The sequence below is a fragment of the Salmo trutta genome, chromosome 7 (assembly GCF_901001165.1).
Source record: "Salmo trutta chromosome 7, fSalTru1.1, whole genome shotgun sequence".
In the NCBI taxonomy this organism is placed as follows: Eukaryota; Metazoa; Chordata; class Actinopteri; order Salmoniformes; family Salmonidae; genus Salmo; species Salmo trutta.
This window is the reverse complement of record NC_042963.1, coordinates 59,659,690-59,679,233: the sequence shown is the minus strand read 5'-3', so window position 1 is coordinate 59,679,233 and position 19,544 is coordinate 59,659,690. Positions and strand designations below refer to the sequence as shown.

At 42.9% G+C, this 19,544-nt stretch overlaps 1 protein-coding gene across 1 annotated transcript in view; it reads right to left on the bottom strand.

The window, feature by feature from the left end:
• vwf (von Willebrand factor) overlaps positions 1-19,544 on the bottom strand; it is a 182,633-nt gene that overhangs the window by 115,210 nt on the left and 47,879 nt on the right. Inside the window, exons 26-29 of the mRNA XM_029759558.1 lie at positions 19,239-19,403; positions 6,166-6,301; positions 5,760-6,069; positions 1,744-2,965 (exon numbers count right to left, since the gene is read on the bottom strand). Coding sequence (XP_029615418.1) covers positions 1,744-2,965; positions 5,760-6,069; positions 6,166-6,301; positions 19,239-19,403 — 1,833 coding nt within the window. The remainder of the gene's footprint in view (positions 1-1,743; positions 2,966-5,759; positions 6,070-6,165; positions 6,302-19,238; positions 19,404-19,544) is intronic.

The window sequence follows — 19,544 nt, the reverse complement described above, 5'->3', positions numbered from 1 at the left end:
AATCAGCCCAGAACTACACGGGAGGATCTTGTCAATGATCTCAAGGCAGCTGGGACCATAGTCACCAAGAAAACAATTGGTAACACACTACGCCGTGAAGGACTGAAATCCTGCAGCGCCCGCAAGGTCCCCCTGCTCAAGAAAGCACATACATGCCCGTCTGAAGTTTGCCAATGAACATCTGAATGATTCAGAGGACAACTGGGTGAAAGTGTTGTGGTCAGATTAGACCAAAATGGAGCTCTTTGGCATCAACTCAACTCGCCGTGTTTGGAGGAGGAGGAGGAATGCTGCCTATGACCCCAAGAACAACATCCCCACCGTCAAACATGGAGGTGGAAACATTATGCTTTGGGGGTGTTTTTCTGCTTAGGGGACAGGACAACTTCACCGCATCAAAGGGACAATGGACGGGGCCATGTACCGTCAAATCTTGGGTGAGAACCTCCTTCCCTCAGCCAGGGCATTGAGAATGGGTCGTGGATGGGTATTCCAGCATGACAATGACCCAAAAACACACGGCCAAGGCAACAAAGGAGTGGCTCAAGAAGAAGCACATTAAGGTCCTGGAGTGGCCTAGCCAGTCTCCAGACCTTTATCCCATAGAAAATCTGTGGAGGGAGCTGAAGGTTCGAGTTGCCAGACGTCAGCCTCGACACCTTAATGACTTGGAGAAGATCTGCAAAGAGGAGTGGGACAAAATCCCTCCTGAGATGTGTGCAAACCTGGTGGCCAACTACAAGAAGTACTAAGTCATGTTTTGCAGAGGGGTCAAATACTTATTTCCCTCATTAAAATGCATATCAATTTATAACATTTTTGACATTCGTTTTTCTGGATTTTTTTGTTGTTATTCTGTCTCTCACTGTTGAAATAAACCTACCATTAAAATTATAGACTTATCATTTCTTTGTCAGTGGGCAAACGTACAAAATCAGCAGGGGATCAAATACTTTTTTCCCTCACTGTAGAGTTGTTTACATGGAAAAGCCAATGAGGTGTATTTTATCCATGTCCTTGTTCAGCCACGACTCTGAGAAACCTGGAATATTAGAGTTGTTCAGGTTGATAGGATAGTCTGGAACGAAGCTCGTCCAGTTTGTTTTCTAGTGACTGTACGTCAATAGAACAGAGGGCAATAGTGGTCTAGATGCTTGCCAATGTAGTCTAGTCATGTTGTCACCTCGCTTTCCTCTCTATGGCCGCCACTTCTTATTTAGAGTCCCAGGATCAGGGCCTGGCTCGGGGTAGACCTGCCGACTCGTTGATGTATAATTCATCATCCAAATCAAGGTTAGTGATTGCTGTTCTGATGTCCATAAACTATTTTCGGTCATAAGAAATAATGGTGGAAATATTATTAAGCTCAGTGATAGAAAACACACAAAATAGCAGAATTGGTCAGGAGCCTGTAAGACCACAGCTAACTCTACCTACATGTACATATTACGTCAATCACCTCGACTAACTGGTGCCCACACACATTGACTCTGTACAGGTACCCCTTGTATATAGCCTCGCTATTGTTATTTACTGCTGCTCTTTAATTATTTGTTAATTTTATTTAAAAAAAAATGTTTAACTGCATTGTTGGTTAAGGGCTTGTAAGTAAGCATTTACAATTTTATTTTATTTAATCCACTGCAGCACCATCTCAACAAAGTCGGTGTATATATGTGTGTGTGTGTTTCTGTGTGTGTGTGTGTGTGTGTGTGTGTGTGTGTGTGTGTGTGTGTGTTTTACCTGAGGGAGGCAGGGTGGCTCTGGGGGCCAGTGTGGGGGTGAGTCGTGGGGGAGGCAGGGTGGGGGAGCGAGGAGAGAGGGAGTTTCTGGTGATATTAACCACAGTGGTAACCAGAGAGGTAAGGCTGGTATAGTCCTCCACCATGAGGGGGCGCTGTGGGGAGCTGAGAGGCATCAGGTCCACCTCTCTAACCTTCGGCCCTACCCCGATGGGATACACCCGGGTGTGTGTGTGGGAGGAGGGGGGGCGCGTGATCACGTCGGTGGGGGGGTTCTCTGTCACCAGGAAGACTAGCTGGGGGGAGGTAGGGGTGGAGGAGGGCCTATCAGTAGTCACTTCCTGGTAGGTCTGGCCAATTGCTGCACCTGTGTTGGTCTTGTCCCCACCCCTCCAGCGGATCTCCCGCAGTCTTCTTAGAAACTTGGTTCTCTGCCACCGTATTTCCCAGCGCGTTATCTCCACGGTGACTGTTTCCGAGTATTGTATGACTGTAACACGCACGGGCTCCTCCCCTTCCTCTGCCAGCTGTGATATCACTTCCTCCAGAAAGAGGAGAGAGGCGTTAAATCCCACCTCCCCAACCGAGTCAGAACCTTCCAGGATAAATGTCACGTATTTAGAGGGAGGAGAGGAAGAGAGGGAGGAAGAGGAGGAGAGAGAGGAAGGAGAGGGAGAAGTAGTTGTGGGGGCCATGCCAGTAGGCTGTATGGGGTTGGGGAGGTGTTGGGACAGGGTGGAGGTCAGGGTGGGGATGGTCTCCAGCAGTGGAGGCTGTGTGGTGGTGGTGGTACCAAGGCTAAGTTTAGCCATGCCAGGCTTGGCGGGCGGAGACTTGGGGGTCTCCGGCTCCAGCCCCAGGGTACAGAGGTAGTCAGTGACCTCCATAAAGTTGTCCGGCAGCTCAGACACGCTGTTCAGCTGGTAAGCCCTGTTATCAGGCTTGGCTTTCGTGATGTCATTAACCTGTGTCCAGCTAGCCTCCGGACCCAGCGCCAGCGTCAGGGTGGTAATGTCTTTCTTCCGAAGCAGCTTGACGGTGGCGCGGAGAGGCCGGGGATTGGCGCTGGCGGTGAGGATGATAGCGACGCGGCCGGCATGTTCTCGCTTGTTCTTATCATAGATGTTGATTGCCAGATACTTCACCGCCTCGTCTAGAAACGCAGCATCACCACCACTGTAGTGCAGCTCACGCACTGTCTTCTTAAACAACCACTTCTGAACCTAGAGGTTAGAGGTCAGGAGTTAGGAGTGAAGTTAATGTAATATGAAGAATATGGCTAATATCGGATAACAAACTCTCTCAGTTATAAGATTGTGTGTGTGTGTGTGTGTGTGTGTGTGTGTGTGTGTGTGTGTGTGTGTGTATACCTGCATGTCATAGCGCTTGACCGGAGGTCCAAAAAATGAGACCCTGACAAGACCCTGTCATTAACCAACTCAGATAAGACCCTGTCATTATTAACCAACTCAGATAAGACCCTGTCATTATTAACCAACTCAGATAAGACCCTGTCATTAACCAACTCAGATAAGACCCTGTCATTAACCATCTCAGATAAGACCCTGTCATTAACTTTTTAACCTCTCTAGGGTATGTGGGACGAAATCGTCCCACCTACTCAACAGCCAGTGGAATCCCGTGGCGCGTTATTCAAATACCTTAGAAATGCTATTACTTCAATTTCTCAAACATATGACTATTTTACACCATTTTAAAGACAAAACTCTCGTTAATCTAACCACTCTGTCCGACTTCAAAAAGGCTTTACAACGAAAGCAAAACATTAGATTATGTCAGCAGAGTACCCAGCCAGAAATAATCAGACACCCATTTTTCAAGCTAGCATATAATGTCACATAAACCCAAACCACAGCTAAATGCAACACTAACCTTTGATGATCTTCATCAGATGACAATCCTAGGACATTATGTTATACAATACATGCATGTTTTGTTCAATCAAGTTCATATTTATATCAAAAACCAGCTTTTTACATTAGCATGTGACGTTCAGAACTAGCATTCCCACTGAACACTTCCGGTGAATTTACTAAATTACTCACGATAAACGTTCACAAAAAACATAACAATTATTTTAAGAATTATAGATACAGAACTCCTTTATGCAATCGCTATGTCCGATTTTAAAATAGCTTTTCGGCAAAAGCACATTTTGCAATATTCTGAGTAGATAGCCCAGCCATCATGGCTAGCTATTTTGAACCCCACCAAGTTTGGCCCTCACCAAACTCTGATTTACTATTAGAAAAATGTGATTACCTTTGCTGTTCTTCGTCAGAATGCACTCCCAGGACTTCTACTTCAATAACAAATGTTGGTTTGGTTCAAAATAATCCATAGTTATGTTCAAATATCCTCTGTTTTGTTCGTGCGTTCAAGACACTATCCAAAGGGTGGCGAAGGGTGACGCGCCCGACGCGTTTCGTGACAAAAAAATTCTAAATATTCCATTACCGTACTTCGAAGCATGTCAACCGCTGTTTAAAATCAATTTTTATGCGATTTTTCTCGTAAAAAAGCGATAATATTCCGACCGGGATACCCTGTTTCAGTTCAAAGACGAAAAAATAAAAACATGGTGTCGCGTCGTGCACGCGCCTCAGTCTCATTGTCCTCTGATCGACCACTATCCAAATGCTTTAATGTTTTTCAGCCAGGGCCTGCAAAGACATCATTCACCGGTTTGCCGCCTTCTGAGAGCCTATGGGATTCGTAGGAAGTGTCACGTTACAGCAGAGATCCTCAGTTTTCAATAAATAGAGTGTAGAAGCCCAAGAAATGGTCAGAGACGGCACTTCCTGTAAGGAATCTTCTCAGGTTTTTGCCTGCCATATGAGTTCTGTTATACTCACAGACACCATTCAAACAGTTTTAGAAACTTTAGGGTGTTTTCTATCCAAAGCCAATAATTATATGCATATTCTAGTTTCTGGGCAGTAGTAATAACCAGATTAAATCGGGTACGTTTTTTATCCGACCGTGCAAATACTGCCCCCTATCTCCAACAGGTTTAAGGTATAGGGGGCAGTATTTTCATTTTTGGATGAAAAGCCCGGAGTAAACTGCCTAATACTCGGGCCCAGAGTCAAATATTTGCAAGGCAGTCGGTCACAAATGTATAAATTGAATAAATAAGACAAACTAAATAAAAATTAAATATATATCCCCTTCCGTATCCACAGTTGTGCTTCCAAAATAACAATTATTAGTAGGCTATAGGCAAGGAGACTAACTATGGATGCTGCTCCCGTTGTTCCATCCAGCATACTGCATCTCCTCATCAAATATCAGAGACACCGGCCAGCCAGCAGGGTGAAGTTCCCTTGCAGGAAAAATATCTATCTATCTAGCCCCGTTACACTGCCATATGGCCACTTCATCTTGCCTCACTGACTTGACAAATAGTGAATTCAACCTAATCAGTTAGACAAGCAAACAAATTATTGGCTCTGTCATTTTATCTGAATAAATTATAATACACACTTTTTGGCGGGTAAAATGACAAGTAGCCGACATTTCCTGAGATGCTATAGAGGTCAGTACTCAGTCAGTAGTTCTACGTGGCTGTGTGTGCTTCTGCATACCATTTCAGAGGAATAAATTGCGCAAAACAAATGAAAGCAGGCTGATATGCAATTTTAAGCTAATAAAATGTAAATATGTGAAATTTGAGTTCATGTTGAATATGAACTAAACTCTTCAATTTAATTCAGGGTCTGTCTGTTACACCCACAAGAGATCCGAGTCCACCAAACTGGACCCTACCCGGATCTAATGGTCAACTACAGAATTTAGACTCGACCCGGATCCTACCCTGACACTTGAAGAGCTCTAGTCTTAACTCCAGAGTGATACAGCAGTACCGTAGCCCTGGTGTGTGTGGGTGTGTGTAGCCCTGGTGTGTGTGGGTGTGTGTAGCCCTGGTGTGTGTGGGTGTGTGTAGCCCTGGTGTGTGTGGGTGTGTGTAGCCCTGGTGTGTGTGGGTGTGTGTACCTGCATGTCGTAGGTCTTCACTCCAGAATGATACAGCAGGACCGTAGCCCTGGTGTGGGCGGAGCCCATCCTGAACCTGTCCACCACTGATAGGATGAACTGTTTGACGGACAGGAAGTCCTCCTCGCTGAGCGCTGCCGAGCCATCTAATAGGAAGGCCAGGTCCATGGCCCGGTCACATGACCCCTCCGGCATCACTGTCGATACAGGCTGGGCGGTGGGTGTGGTCAGACCAGCAGGGGTAGTGTACGAAGTTACGGTGTCCAGAGGAGCACAAACCTCACAGCTCAGAGTGTTGTTTTCACAGTGGCTGGAACACACACACACACACACACACACACAATTAGATTAATAGTTCAAGACATTGTTCCAGACATATACAATGTATGTGGTGTGTGTGTGTTACCATATCTGACAATGCTGGGGGTCGTCATGGTTCAGGATGACCTTGTTACCATGGGAGATCCTCTCTCCGTCATGGTAACATATGTGGCATTGGGCGGGTTCAACACACTGCATGGAAACCTCATCCAATATCTGACCTTCAAGGCAGAGGCGGAGGGGTTACTGCTGCCTGCACAGTGTGTGTATACATGTGTATGTGTGTGTTTATCAGTGTATGTGTGTGTATCTAGGACTAAATATCAACAACGCAGGTAGTTTCCACATGGCTGTGAACGAGCTGAGAGACAAAGCAAGAAGGTCCAATTAGAATCTGGCTCAAAATTGAGGGATGACATTGGGACTAAATGAACTAACCTAGCTACTGAGCGCCTAAGAAACCGTCTTGAATTAACATGGACTGTCAATGGAGACACGAGTTGTTCTTAGCGTTCACAAGCACATTCACAGGTTCACAAGCACATTCACCAGTTCACAAGCACATTCACCAGTTCACAAGCACATTCACCAGTTTACAAGCACATTCACCAGTTCACAAGCACATTCACCAGTTCACAAGCACATTCACCAGTTCAGAAGCACATTCACCAGTTCACAAGCACATTCACCAGTTCACAAGCACATTCACCAGTTCACAAGCTGTTCACCAGTTCACACAGAGTTGAAGTCGGAAATTTACATACACTTAGGTTGGAGTCATTAAAACTCGTTTTTCAACCACTCCACAAATTTCTTGTTAACTTCTTTGGGATAGGGGGCAGTATTTTCACGGCCGGATAAAAAACGTACCCGATTTAATCTGGTTACTACTCCTGCCCAGAAACTAGAATATGCATATAATTAGTAGATTTGGATAGAAAACACTCTAAAGTTTCTAAAACTGTTTGAATGGTGTCTGTGAGTATAACAGAACTCATAAGGCAGGCCAAAACCTGAGAAGATTCCATGCAGGAAGTGCCCTGTCTGACAATTTGTTGTCCTTCTGTTGCATCTCTATCGACATTACAGCATCTGTGCTGTAATGTGACACGTTCTAACTCTTCCATTGGCTCTCAGAAGGCGCCAGAAAGTGGAATGGGGTGTCTGCTGTCTCTGGGCGAAGAACAGCAGCAGAATTTGTGAGTGGTCAGCCTGGGGACAGTGACACTGACATGCGCGTCCACGAGACTACTCCATTTTTTTCTTTCAGCCTTTGAATGAATACAACGTTGCCCGGTTGGAATATTATCGCTATTTTACGAGAAAAATAGCATAAAAATTGATTTTAAACAGCGTTAGACATGCTTCTAAGTACAGTAATGTAATATTTTGAATTTTTTTGTCACGAAATGCGCTCGCGCGTCACCCTTCGGATAGTGACCTGAACGCACGAACAAAAACCAAAACAACATTTGTTGTTGAAGTAGAAGTCCTGGGAGTGCATTCTGACGAAGAACAGCAAAGGTAATCACATTTTTCTAATAGTAATTCTGAGTTTAGGTTGTCCCAAACTTGGTGGGTGTCAAATTAGCTAGCCTGTGATGGCCGAGCTATGTACTCAGAATATTACAAAATGTGCTTTCGCCGAAAAGCTATTTTAAAATCGGACATAGCGATTGCATAAAGGAGTTATGTATCTATAATTCTTAAAATAATGAATGCATTTTGTGAACGTTTATCATGAGTAATTTAGTAAATTCACCGGAAGTTTTTGATGGGTATGCTAGTTCTGAACATCACATGCTAATGGAAAAAACTGGTTTTTGATATAAATATGAACTTGATTGAACAAAACATGCATGTATTGCATAACATCATGTCCTAGGAGTGTCATCTGATGAAGATCATCAAAGGTTAGTGCTGCATTTAGCTGTGGTTTGGGTTTATGTGACATATATGCTTGCTTGGAAAATGGCTGTGTGATTATTTGTATCTATGTACTCTCCTAAGATAATCTAATGTTTTGCTTTCGCTGTAAAGCCTTTTTGAAATCGGACAATATGGTTAGATTAACGAGAGTCTTATCTTTAAAATGGTGTAAAATAGTTGATTGTTTGAGAAAATTGAATTGTGGTATTTTAGTTGGTTTTGTATTTCGCGCCGTGCGATGCCATTGGCTGTTGGCTAGGGTTGCGCAGGCGGAACGGCGTTTACTATAGTTAACTATAGTTTTGTCAAGTCAGTTAGGACATCTTCTTTGTACATGACACAAGTCATTTTTCCAACAATTGTTTACAGACAGATTATTTCACTTATAATTCACTGTATCACAATTCCAGTGGGTCAGAAGTTTACATACACTAAGTTGACTGTGCCTTTAAACAGCTTGGAAAATTCCAGAAAATGATGTCATAGATTTAGAAGCTTTTAATAGGCTAATTGACATCATTTGAGTCAATTGGAGATGTACCTGTGGATGTATTTCAAAGCGTACCTTCAAACTAAGTGGCTCTTTGCTTGACATCATGGGAAAATCCAAAGAAATCATCCAAGACTTCAGAAAAAAAATTGTAGACCTCCACAAGTCTGGTTCATCCTTGGGAGCAATTTCCAAATGCCTGAAGGTACCACGTTCATCTGTACAAACAATAGTACGCAAGTATAAACACCATGGGACCCCTCAGTCGTCATACCGCTGAGGAAGGATGCGTTCTGTCTCCTAGAGATGAATGTACTTTGGTGCGAAAAGTGCAAATCAATCCCAGAACAACAGCAAAGGACCTTGTGAAGATGCTGGAGGAAAAAGGTATAAAAGTATCTATTTCCACAGTAAAACGAGTCCTATATCGACATAACCTGAAAGTCCTATCAGCAAGGAAGAAGCCACTGCTCCAAAACCGCCATAGACAAACCAGACTATGGTTTGCAACAGCACATGGGGACAATGATCATACCTTTTGGAGAAATGTCCTCTGGTCTGATGAAACAAAAATAGAACTGTTTGGCCATAATGCCCATCATTATGTTTGGAGGAAAAAGGTTGAAGCTTGCAAGCCGAAGAACACCATCCCAACCATGAAGCACGGGGGTGGCAGCATCATGTTGTGGGGGTGCTTTGCTGCAGGAGGGACTGGTGCACTTCACAAAATAGATGGCATCATGAGGCAGGAAAATTATATAGATATATTGAAGCAAAATCTCAACACTTCAGTGAGGAAGTTAAAGCTTGATCGCAAATGGGTCTTCCAAATGGACAATGACCCCAAGCATACTTTCGAAGTTGTGGCAAAATGGCTTAAGGACAACCAAGTCAAGGTATTGGAGTGGCCATCACAAAGCCCTGACCTCAATCCTATGGAAAATTTGAGGACAGAACTGAAAAAGCATGTGCGACAAAAGGGGGCCTACAAACTGACTCAGTTACTCAGTTGCTGTCCTAACATAATCTAATGCTATGCTTTTGCCATGAAGCCTTTTTGAAATCGGACACTGTGGTTGGATTAACGAGAAGTTTATCTTTAAAATGGTGTATAATACTTGTATGTGTGAGAAATTTGAATTATGAGATTTTTGTTGTTTAGAATTTGGCGCTCTGCTATTTCTCTGGCTGTTGGCGAGTGGGAAGGTAGCATCCCACATACCCCAGAGAAGTTAAACAATTTAATGGCAATGCTACCAAATACTAATTGAGTGTATGTCAACTTCTGACCCACTGAGAATGTGATGAAAGAAATAAAAGCTGAAATAAATCATTCTCTCAACTATTGTTCTGACATTTCACATTTTTAAAATAAAGCGGTGATTCTAACTGACCTAAAACAGGGAATTTTTACTAGGATTAAATGTCAGGAATTGTGAAAATATACATGAATGTTGAAAATGTGTGAACTATTTGAAAAGAGAAAGCTTCCACTCTTAATGTGCAGGTGGTATGTGATACAGAAAAGACGCTACTCAATGTGGTGAACAGCAATGTTGGCCTGTTCACCTACAGGAGGGAGCTGGCTGGATGGATGGCTTATTGGTGAGTGTAACCTAAACTTTGAAGTATATTTGCCATCGCTAAAACAACTTGAAATGTCCTAATGGTCCTCACTTTGTAGCTATGTCTTTATTTTTACAGGTCAAACCACAACTGAGCAAACCACATAATAATGTTTGGTTGTCAGTCACTAGCACCTCTGTTTCAGTCACTAGCACCTCTGCTTCAATCTCTGACTGCGTAGTAGCTATTTCATTGTACAGCGTTGTATATTCCCCAATGGCTTTAAAGCGATGATTTTGACCATATATGGTTAATTAGGGGTGTTTCGAAAAGCCAACAGCCAAGGTCGTGCCCGAGCACCAAGGCTGAGAAGGATCGTATTTATCAATGGTTATCTCCTCTGTGTATGACGCTCGTAGGATTGAACATTATATATCCTGTTTGTAAGTAGTATTTTATAATAGTTTCTAGGCAATATTGATAAATGAGGCCCCTGATATCTCTAGTATACTTTTTTGTCTTTATCTGTTGTGTTCTAGTGCTGTATTTTTGCTAGCTACTTTAAGTGCTGCCTGTCTGTCTTCCCAGTAGCCTACTTGGTGTGTGAACGGCTGACTGCTCATAACTTGCATATGATTGTTGACGCAACAGGAGGTTGGTGGCAGCTTCATTGGGGAGTATGGGCTCATCTTAATGACTGGAGCGGAATAATTGGAATGGTATCAAATACATCAAACACATGGTGCTTCGTTCCGGCCATTATTAAGAGCCGTTCTCCCCTCAGCAGCCTCCTGTGAATGATACATCAACCAGGATCAAGGGGCAGGGCAATTTGTGGCTTTTTGCTTTTTGTAATCTCAGTCTAGGTTACAAAACTAAGACCGTCGTCGAAACTAAGATGGTTATTCCGAGTTGTTCTGCCAAGTTGTTCTGACAAATTGTTCAAGGAAGGAAAGAGAGGCTCCACACCACTCTCTCCCTTGAGTGTCTTACCTAGTTATTTACAATTTGCTATTTTGTTGCTTTGTCAACTATGTGTGTGTTTTCTATACCCGTTCGCTCATCTCCCTGTAGGCTTTACAGACGCTCCCCACCTCTTGGCTGCAACCCTTCTAATGTAGTGTACCCTGCACGCACAACCCAGGTGGAATTCCTGGTGTCTGGCAGCGTTTGGAACTGCCGATCTGTGGTCAAGACCTCCAAGTTCATCACAGCCTATGCTGGCCTTCAGTCACTTAACTAATTGGCCCTGACAGAGACATATGGATCACCGCAGAGAACATTGCTTCTCCAGCTGTTCTCTCTTCATCTGACTAAGTTTTCTCTCATAGTCCAAGAGCATCTGGTCATTGCGGTGGTGGCACAAGGCTACTCATATCTCCTAACTGGAGATTTTTGATTTTTTTCCCTCTCTCACATGTCCATCTCCTTATTTAAATTCCATGCTGTCACTGTTATTTGTCCACTCAAGCGTAACATTGTTGTCATCTATTATCCACCAGGTGCCCTTAGAGTTTCACAATGTGCTTTACACCTTGATGATGGCTTAACGGTCTTCGTAATTGGCGACTTCAACCTCTGACGTCTGACTTCAATTAATTTATTTCCAACTCTATATTTCCCCTACTTACCTCTTTTGACCTCACCCTTTCCCAGTCCCCTACCACTCACAAGTCAGGCAATAAGCTAGACCTCATCTATACAAGAGGCTGTTTTCCTACTAATCTCACAGTAACCCCCCTCCAGGTCTCTGTTCTCCTACTAAGCTCACTGTAACCCCCCTCCAGGTCTCTGTTCTCCTACTAATCTCACTGTAACCCCCCTCCAGGTCTCTGTTCTCTTATTAATGTCACTGCAACCCCCCCCCATCCAGGTCTCTGATCACTACTTTGTTTCCTTTTCTGTCTCCCTTTCCTTCAACCCTAAGATACCACTCAGCCCCTACCCAGATGGTACAATCCAAGATGGCGTAGCAGTCAGACTTCTTTTGTCCTCGTCTTGTCGTGGCCCGTGTATATATATTTTTATATCTTTTCCTTCGCATATCTTTTTATATTTTTCGAACCCCTTACTTCAAAATACTCTCCTGCAACCTGCCTCACCCAATGTGGTGTGGACCTGCTTTTTCTCTAAAGTATTTTCCTCTACCTCTATTACTGGAATCTCCAACATAAGCTAGCCAGCTAACGGTCATCAGCTAACCTTTAGCTCGGAAAGCTCTCGCCAGTTTGTACAACGCGATTCAACCAGAGCATACCGAACCTATTTTTCTCTCCATATCCCCGGATTCCTACCGCAAGCTCTGAATCTTCTCACCTTCTGACCTTCGCAGCTAACGTCCCTTGAATGCTCGCTGTCTAGAGCACAACGGACTGTTAGTTTACGAGGCCCATCGAATACATTCCGAAGCTACTAGCTAGCAGTCAGCTATCCTTTGCTAGCGGTCATCAGCTACCTTTATCCCGGACAACTCTCGCCAGTCTGTACAGCGCGACTCAAACCAGAGCTAGTCGGACTTATTCTTCTCCATATCTCCAGATTCCTACCGCAAGCTCTGAACCTATTTTTTTATTTTTTATTATTATTATTATATATATATATATATATATATATTTTCCACCTAGAATTATAGCAGCTAACGTCCCCTGAACGCACAGCCGCTAATCCGCGGCCTGCTAGTTATCTAAAGCACATTGGACTGCTGGCTTAAGAGGCCCTTCGGACATATTTCTTTGACCACTATACATATTTTGCCAATTGGCCTGGTTTACCACACGGAGCCCTGCTGATCCGTCCGCTGATGTAACTCCACGAGGAGGCCACAACAGACTTTCCTCTGTTGCGTCGCCCATCTAAGGCCTTTCTGTTAGCCTGCTAGCCCGCCGCTAGCTGCCTGAAGCCACGCACTGGACTCTTATGATCACCCGGCTATGGATGCCTCTCCCTAACATCACCATGCCTTGTCCATTGCTGTTTTGGTTTGTAACTATTGTTTTATTTCACTGTAGAGCCTCTAGCACTGCTCAAAACGCCTCGGCTAACAATTTAGTTCCACCTCCCACACACACAGTGACATCACCTGGTTTAACTTCACTAGGGTAGGGGGCAGCATTCGAAATTCTGGATGAAAAGCGTGCCCAAATTAAACTGCCTGCTACTCCGGCCAAGAAGGTAGGATATGCATAGTATTAGTATATTTGGATAGAAAACACTCTGAAGTTTCTAGAACTGTTTGAATGATGTCTGTGAGTATAACAGAACTCATATGGCAGGCAAAAACCTGAGAGAAATCCAACCGGGAAGTGGGAAATCTGAGGCTTGTAGTTTTTTCAAGTGATTGCCTATCTAACACACAGTAACTTAGGGTTCATTTTGCACTTCCTAAGGCTTCCACTAGATGTCAACAGTCTTTAGAACCTTGTTTCAGGCTTTTACAGTGAACAGAGAGTGAACAAAGGAAGTTGGAAGTTGTTGACTCAGAAAGGGACATGAGTTCAGTGGCGCGGATTCACGTGAGAGGTAGCTGTGTTCCATTACATTTTTGAAGACATTGGAATCGTCCGGTTGGAAAATTATTGAAGATTTATGTTTAAAAGGCCCTAAAGATTGATGCTATACATCATTTGACATGTTTCTACGAATGTAAATAGAACCTTTTTTGACTTTTCGTCGTGAAATTTCGGCGCGCTTCCTACATTTGGAGTAGCTTACTGAACGCGCTAACAACAAGGAGGTATTTTGGACAGAAATTATTTTTTTATCAAACAAAACAACATTTATTGTGGACCTGGGAAACTGGGAGTGCATTCTGATGAAGATATCAAAGGTAACTGAATATTTTTAATGCTATTTCTGATTTCAGATGACTCCAAAATGGCGGGTATCTGTATTGCCTGATGTTGTTTTCTGAGCTCTGTACTCAGATTATTGCAAAGTGTGCTTTCCCCGTGAAGCTTTTTAAATATCTGTCACAGCGGTTGCATTAAGGAGATGTTCATCTATAATTCTTTGAATAACAGTTTAATATTTTATCAACGTCTATGATGAGTATTTCTATAAATTGATATGCTCATTCACTGGAAGTTTTTGAAGGAAAAACATTTATGAACATTACGGGCCAATGTAAAATGGGGTTTTTGGATACAAATATTAACTTTATCGAGCAAAACATTCATGTATTGTGTAACATGAAGTCCTATGAGTGCCATCTGATGATGATCATCAAAGGTTAGTGCTTAATTTTAGCTGTATTTCTGTTTTTTTGTGACGCCTCTCCTTCCTTGGAAAATGGCTGTGTGGTTTTTGTTGTCTAGGTGGTGTCCTAACATAATCTAATGCTATGCTTTCGCCGTAAAGCCTTTTTGAAATCGGACAATGTGGTTGGATTAACGAGAAGTGTACCTTTAAAATGGGATATAATAGTTGTATGTTTGAGAAATTTCAATTATGAGATTTTTGTCGTTTTGAATTTGCCGCCTTGCTATTTCACTGGCTGTTGAATAGTGTGTACCACAGGTGGGACGGTAGCGTCCCACGTACCCCAGAGAGGTTATTAAATGCTATTTCTAGAGACAATATCTCTTTCATTATCACTATATGCACAGGTTTACCCACACTGTATTCACATCCGACTATACCTTTGTCTGTACATTATGCCTTGAAAATAATCTACCATGCCCAGAAATCTGCTCCTTTTAGTCTCTGTTCTGAACGTGCTAGACGTCCAGTTTTGTTAGCCTTTAGCCATACCCTTATCCTACTCCTCCTCTGTTCCTCTGGTGATGTAGAGGTTAATCCAGGCCCTGCAGTGTCTAGCTCCACTCCCATCCCCCAGGCTCTCATTTGTTGACTTCTGCAACCGTAAAAACCTTGGTTTCATGCATGTTAACATTAGAAGCCTCCTCCCTAAGTTTGTTTTATTCACTGCCCTAGCACACTCCACCAATCCGGATGTCCTAGCCGTGTCTGAATCCTGGCTTAGAAAGACCACCAAAAACCTTGACATTTCCATTCCTAACTATAACATTTTCCGACAAGATAGAACTGCCAAAGGGGGCGGTGTTGCCATCTACTGAAAAGATAACCTGCAGAGTTCTGTCTTACTATCCAGGTCTGTACCCAAACAATTCGAGCTCCGACTTCTAAAAATTAACCTTTCCAGAAACAAGTCTCTCACCGTTGACGCTTGCTATAGACCACCCTCTGCCCCCAGCTGTGCCCTTGACACCATATGTGATTTGATTGCCCCCATCTATCTTCTGAGCTTGTGCTGCTAGGTGACCTAAACTGGGACATGCTTAAATGTATTTGGCTAAGGTGTATGTAAACTTCCGACTTCAACTGTACGTTCCCACATACACTCACGTTCAAATGTTTGGGGTCACTTAGAAATGTCCTTGTTTTTGAAAGAAAAGCTTTTTGTCCATTAAAATGACATCAAATTGATCAGAAAATCAGTGTAGACATTGTCATAACGTTGGCCTGTGGGTAAGGTTTATGACCCCCCCATAAATATCTTTCTCCCTTCCCTCTCTCTCTTGATTCTACTGAAGGACTTCTGAATAGCCTTTGTTAATCATAGAGAGTCTGGGAACATCAAACGGTGGGGGGAAAGGAACCATATTTCGGTAATCCAACCAGTGGAGAATACGCGTTGGTACTTAATGAATATGATGTCAGTTCGGCTGTCATCTGAGACATTCTTATTAATGACAGGATGACATAAACTGTATCGCGGAAAGTCTACACATTACAGTTATCAGATTCACATGGAATTGTTGTGCAATTTAAATGTTTAAATATGAAACTATTTGTGAAAAGATGAAATGTAATTTTAGCTTCCAAATGAAGAGACATTGGTTACAAACTATAAAACACTCCCTTCTCTCCCTTCCTATATAAAGCCCTTTACGAAAATGTAACTTCCTGTTCTGAGTACGCGAAGCCTGCAGCCTCTGCATTAAAAGGGCAAATAACTTGCTGTTCCAGGTACATTAGGGCGATGGTCCGATGTCAGAAGGATTTAGATAATAAGCTGTTCCGAGGACGTGAGGACAACAGTTCCACGTTAAAAGGACTAACATGTCAACTACAGAACTAAGCCAACCTCAGCATGAGCTTTGGTTGCGAATGGTATGAACTTTGAACTCTTATTCACTACAGAAGTGATACCTCCTAGCCGTTGAGTTAGCAGCAGCTGCTGTAAACGTGGGCTAGGAAAAGACGGACGACGGATCCAGCCTAACACACAACGACGATACTACAACGTATCCAATTTACCACCAGAGACATTCTTCCGAGGACAGGAAGATCTCTGTTGGGCAACACGGCCAGCATCTACGACCAACCTACCAAAGTGCAGCTCAGAGTAAATATTTTTGCATTTTCCTTTTCCAAATGGGTGGTAATTTAGAATGCACAAAGATACTGTATTTACGACCGCATAGTGTCTCCCTTTGTTCCTCAGTCTTCCCGCTCTTTCCCTCAAACCCAACCCTCTTTCCTTTGTGTAACCAGCCATCATGTCGGCTCCGTCCACCAGGGACGTTTTCTGTATGACATAATTTGCATTCTGTGAATATGTAATTCTGTGTGATTATTTAGGTATTTAGTAAATAAATAATTAAACCAAAGTTTGTATTGCTGATTCAACTTGTTAGCCAGGGTTCGGGAAGATAATCAAGAATTTATAATGTTCAGATGAGACTGAAATAAGGTCACGATTAATATTGACTCCTATTGATGTACAATATTACTAGGTCTTTAAAAGTTTATTTGGAAGATAAGAGCTCTATATACACTCTTTCGTGGTGCCCCGACTTTCTAGTTAATTACGTTTACATGATTAGCTTAATCAGGTAATATTAATTACAGAGAAAGGATTTTATAGAATAGCATGTCATATCACTTAATCCAGCATAGCCAAAGACACGACAACATTGTTAATGTTGTAAATGACTATTGTAGCTGGAAACGGCTTTTAATGGAATATCTACAGTACATAGGCGTACAGAGGCCCATTATCATCAACCATCACTCCTGTGTTCCAATGGCACAATGTGTTAGCTAATCCAAGATTATCATTTTAAAAGGCTAATTGATCATTAATAAAAACCCTTTTGTAATTATGTTAGCACAGCAGAATACTGTTGTTCTGATTAAAGAAGCAATAAAACTGGCCTTCTTTAGACTGGTTGAGTATCTGGAGCATCAGCATTTGTGGGTTCGATTACAGGCTCAAAATGGCCAGAAACAAAGCACTTTCTTCTGAAACTCGTTAGTCTATTCTTGTTCTGAGAAATGAAGGCTATTCCATACGAGAAATTGCCAAGAAACTGAAGATCTGGTACAACGCTGTGTACTACTCCCTTCACAGAACAGTGCAAACTGGCTCTAACCAGAATAGAAAGAGGAGTGGGAGGCCCCGGTGCAGAACTGAGCAAGAGGACAAGTACATTAGAGTGTCTAGTTTGAGAAACAGACGCCTCACATGTCCTATTTGAATGGAGAAAGCTGATCCGAGAGAAGCATTGCTTTTCTTTCGATCATGTACAAATGGTCCAACTACGCACTTAACCAATGTTCCCTCTACGTACTTGTTTGGGAAACACTTAAAAATGTGGCTGGTAAATAACAATGCAAATGGTATGATCACTGTAATGCTTAAGTTCCTGCATCACATCCGGCCGTGATTGGGAATCCCATAGCGCGGCGCACAATTGGCCCAGCATCGTCCGGGTTTGGCAGGAGTAGGCCGTCATAGTAAATACGAATTTGTTCTTAAATTAATTGCCTAGTAAATAAAGGTTAAACAAAAAAAAAAAAAGATATCGTAACTGGGAAACAAGGCCCTGGTCATCCAGCTCTAGACTGTGGCTGAATGGATTGTAAACTAGGCCCTGGTCATCCAGCTCTAGACTGTGACTAAATGGATTGTAAACAAGGCCCTGGTCATCCAGCTCTAGACTGTGACTGAATGGATTGTAAACAAGGCCCTGGTCATCCAGCTCTAGACTGTGGCTGAATGGATTGTAAACTAGGCCCTGGTCATCCAGCTCTAGACTGTGACTGAATGGATGGTAAACTAGGCCCTGGTCATCCAGCTCTAGACTGTGACTGAATGGATTGTAAACAAGGCCCTGGTCATCCAGATCTAGACTGTGGCTGAATGGATTAGAAACAAGACCCTGGTCATCCATTTCTAGACTGTGACTGAATGGATTAGAAACAAGGCCCTGGTCATCCAGCTCTAGACTTTGGCTGAATGGATTACAAACAAGACCCTGGTCATCCAGTTCTAGACTGTGACTGAATGGATTAGAAACAAGGCCCTGGTCATCCATTTCTAGACTGTGGCTGAATGGATTAGAAACAAGACCCTGGTCAGCCATTTCTAGGTTTTGGCTGAATGGATTAGAAACAAGGCCCTGGTTATTCAGTTCTAGACTGTGACTGAATGGATTAGAAGCAAGGCCCTGGTTATCCAGGTCTAGAATGTTGATGGAAGGATTAGAAACAAGGCCCTGGTCATCCATTGTTCGACTATGGCTGAATGGATCGTAAACAAGACCCTGGTTATCCAGTTATAGAAAATGGCTGAATGGATTGTAAACAAGGCGCAGGATATCCAGTTCTAGACTGTGACTGAATGGATTAGAAACAAGGCCCTGGTCATCCAATTCTAGATTATGGCTGAACGGATTTTTAAACAAGGCCCTGGTCATCCATTTCTAGGTTTTGGCTGAATGGATTAGAAACAAGGCCCTGGTTATCCAGGTCTAGAATGTTGATGAATGGATTAGAAACAAGACCCTGGTCATCCAATTCTAGACTTTGGCTGATTTTAAAAAAAACGGCTTTTGTGTAACAATAAAAAAATATATTTATATTTAATAACCACACCACGCGTTTACCCGTAGATACGTTGACGCAAAAAAACAAAAACATAAACAAAATAAATGTTCACCAAGGTGATAGTAAGGCATTAATTATCTTCGGTTAATTCATGACCTTTATTATCCCTCATCTACATGTGTGTCTTACCTGGGAGACAAGTAGAGTGGCAGCCCTCGATACAGGTGAATAGAAGCCATTCATTCTCCGCTTTGGTTCATTTATGATCTTTATTAACCCTCATATGTATGTTTGTAATTGTGTATGTGTGTGTGTCTTACCTGGGGGGCAGGTAGCGTGGCAGCCCTCGATACAGGTGAATGGGCAGGGGAGGGGCTGTGAGTGCTGACAGGTGATTGGACAGGCAGAGCCACATGTGTTGTACCTCCACTGGCATAGCTCCCCCAAACCCTCCGCTGCAGTGTTCAGCTCCTCGCAGCTCAGAGCTAACACACACAAACACACACACACACTATACATGAAACAACTTTATTTGAAGACGGAAGGCTATAGAAAGTGGCCATCTCTGAATACATATACTCGCGTTTTTCTGGAAAAAATAAAGTTCTATAGTATATGACATATAG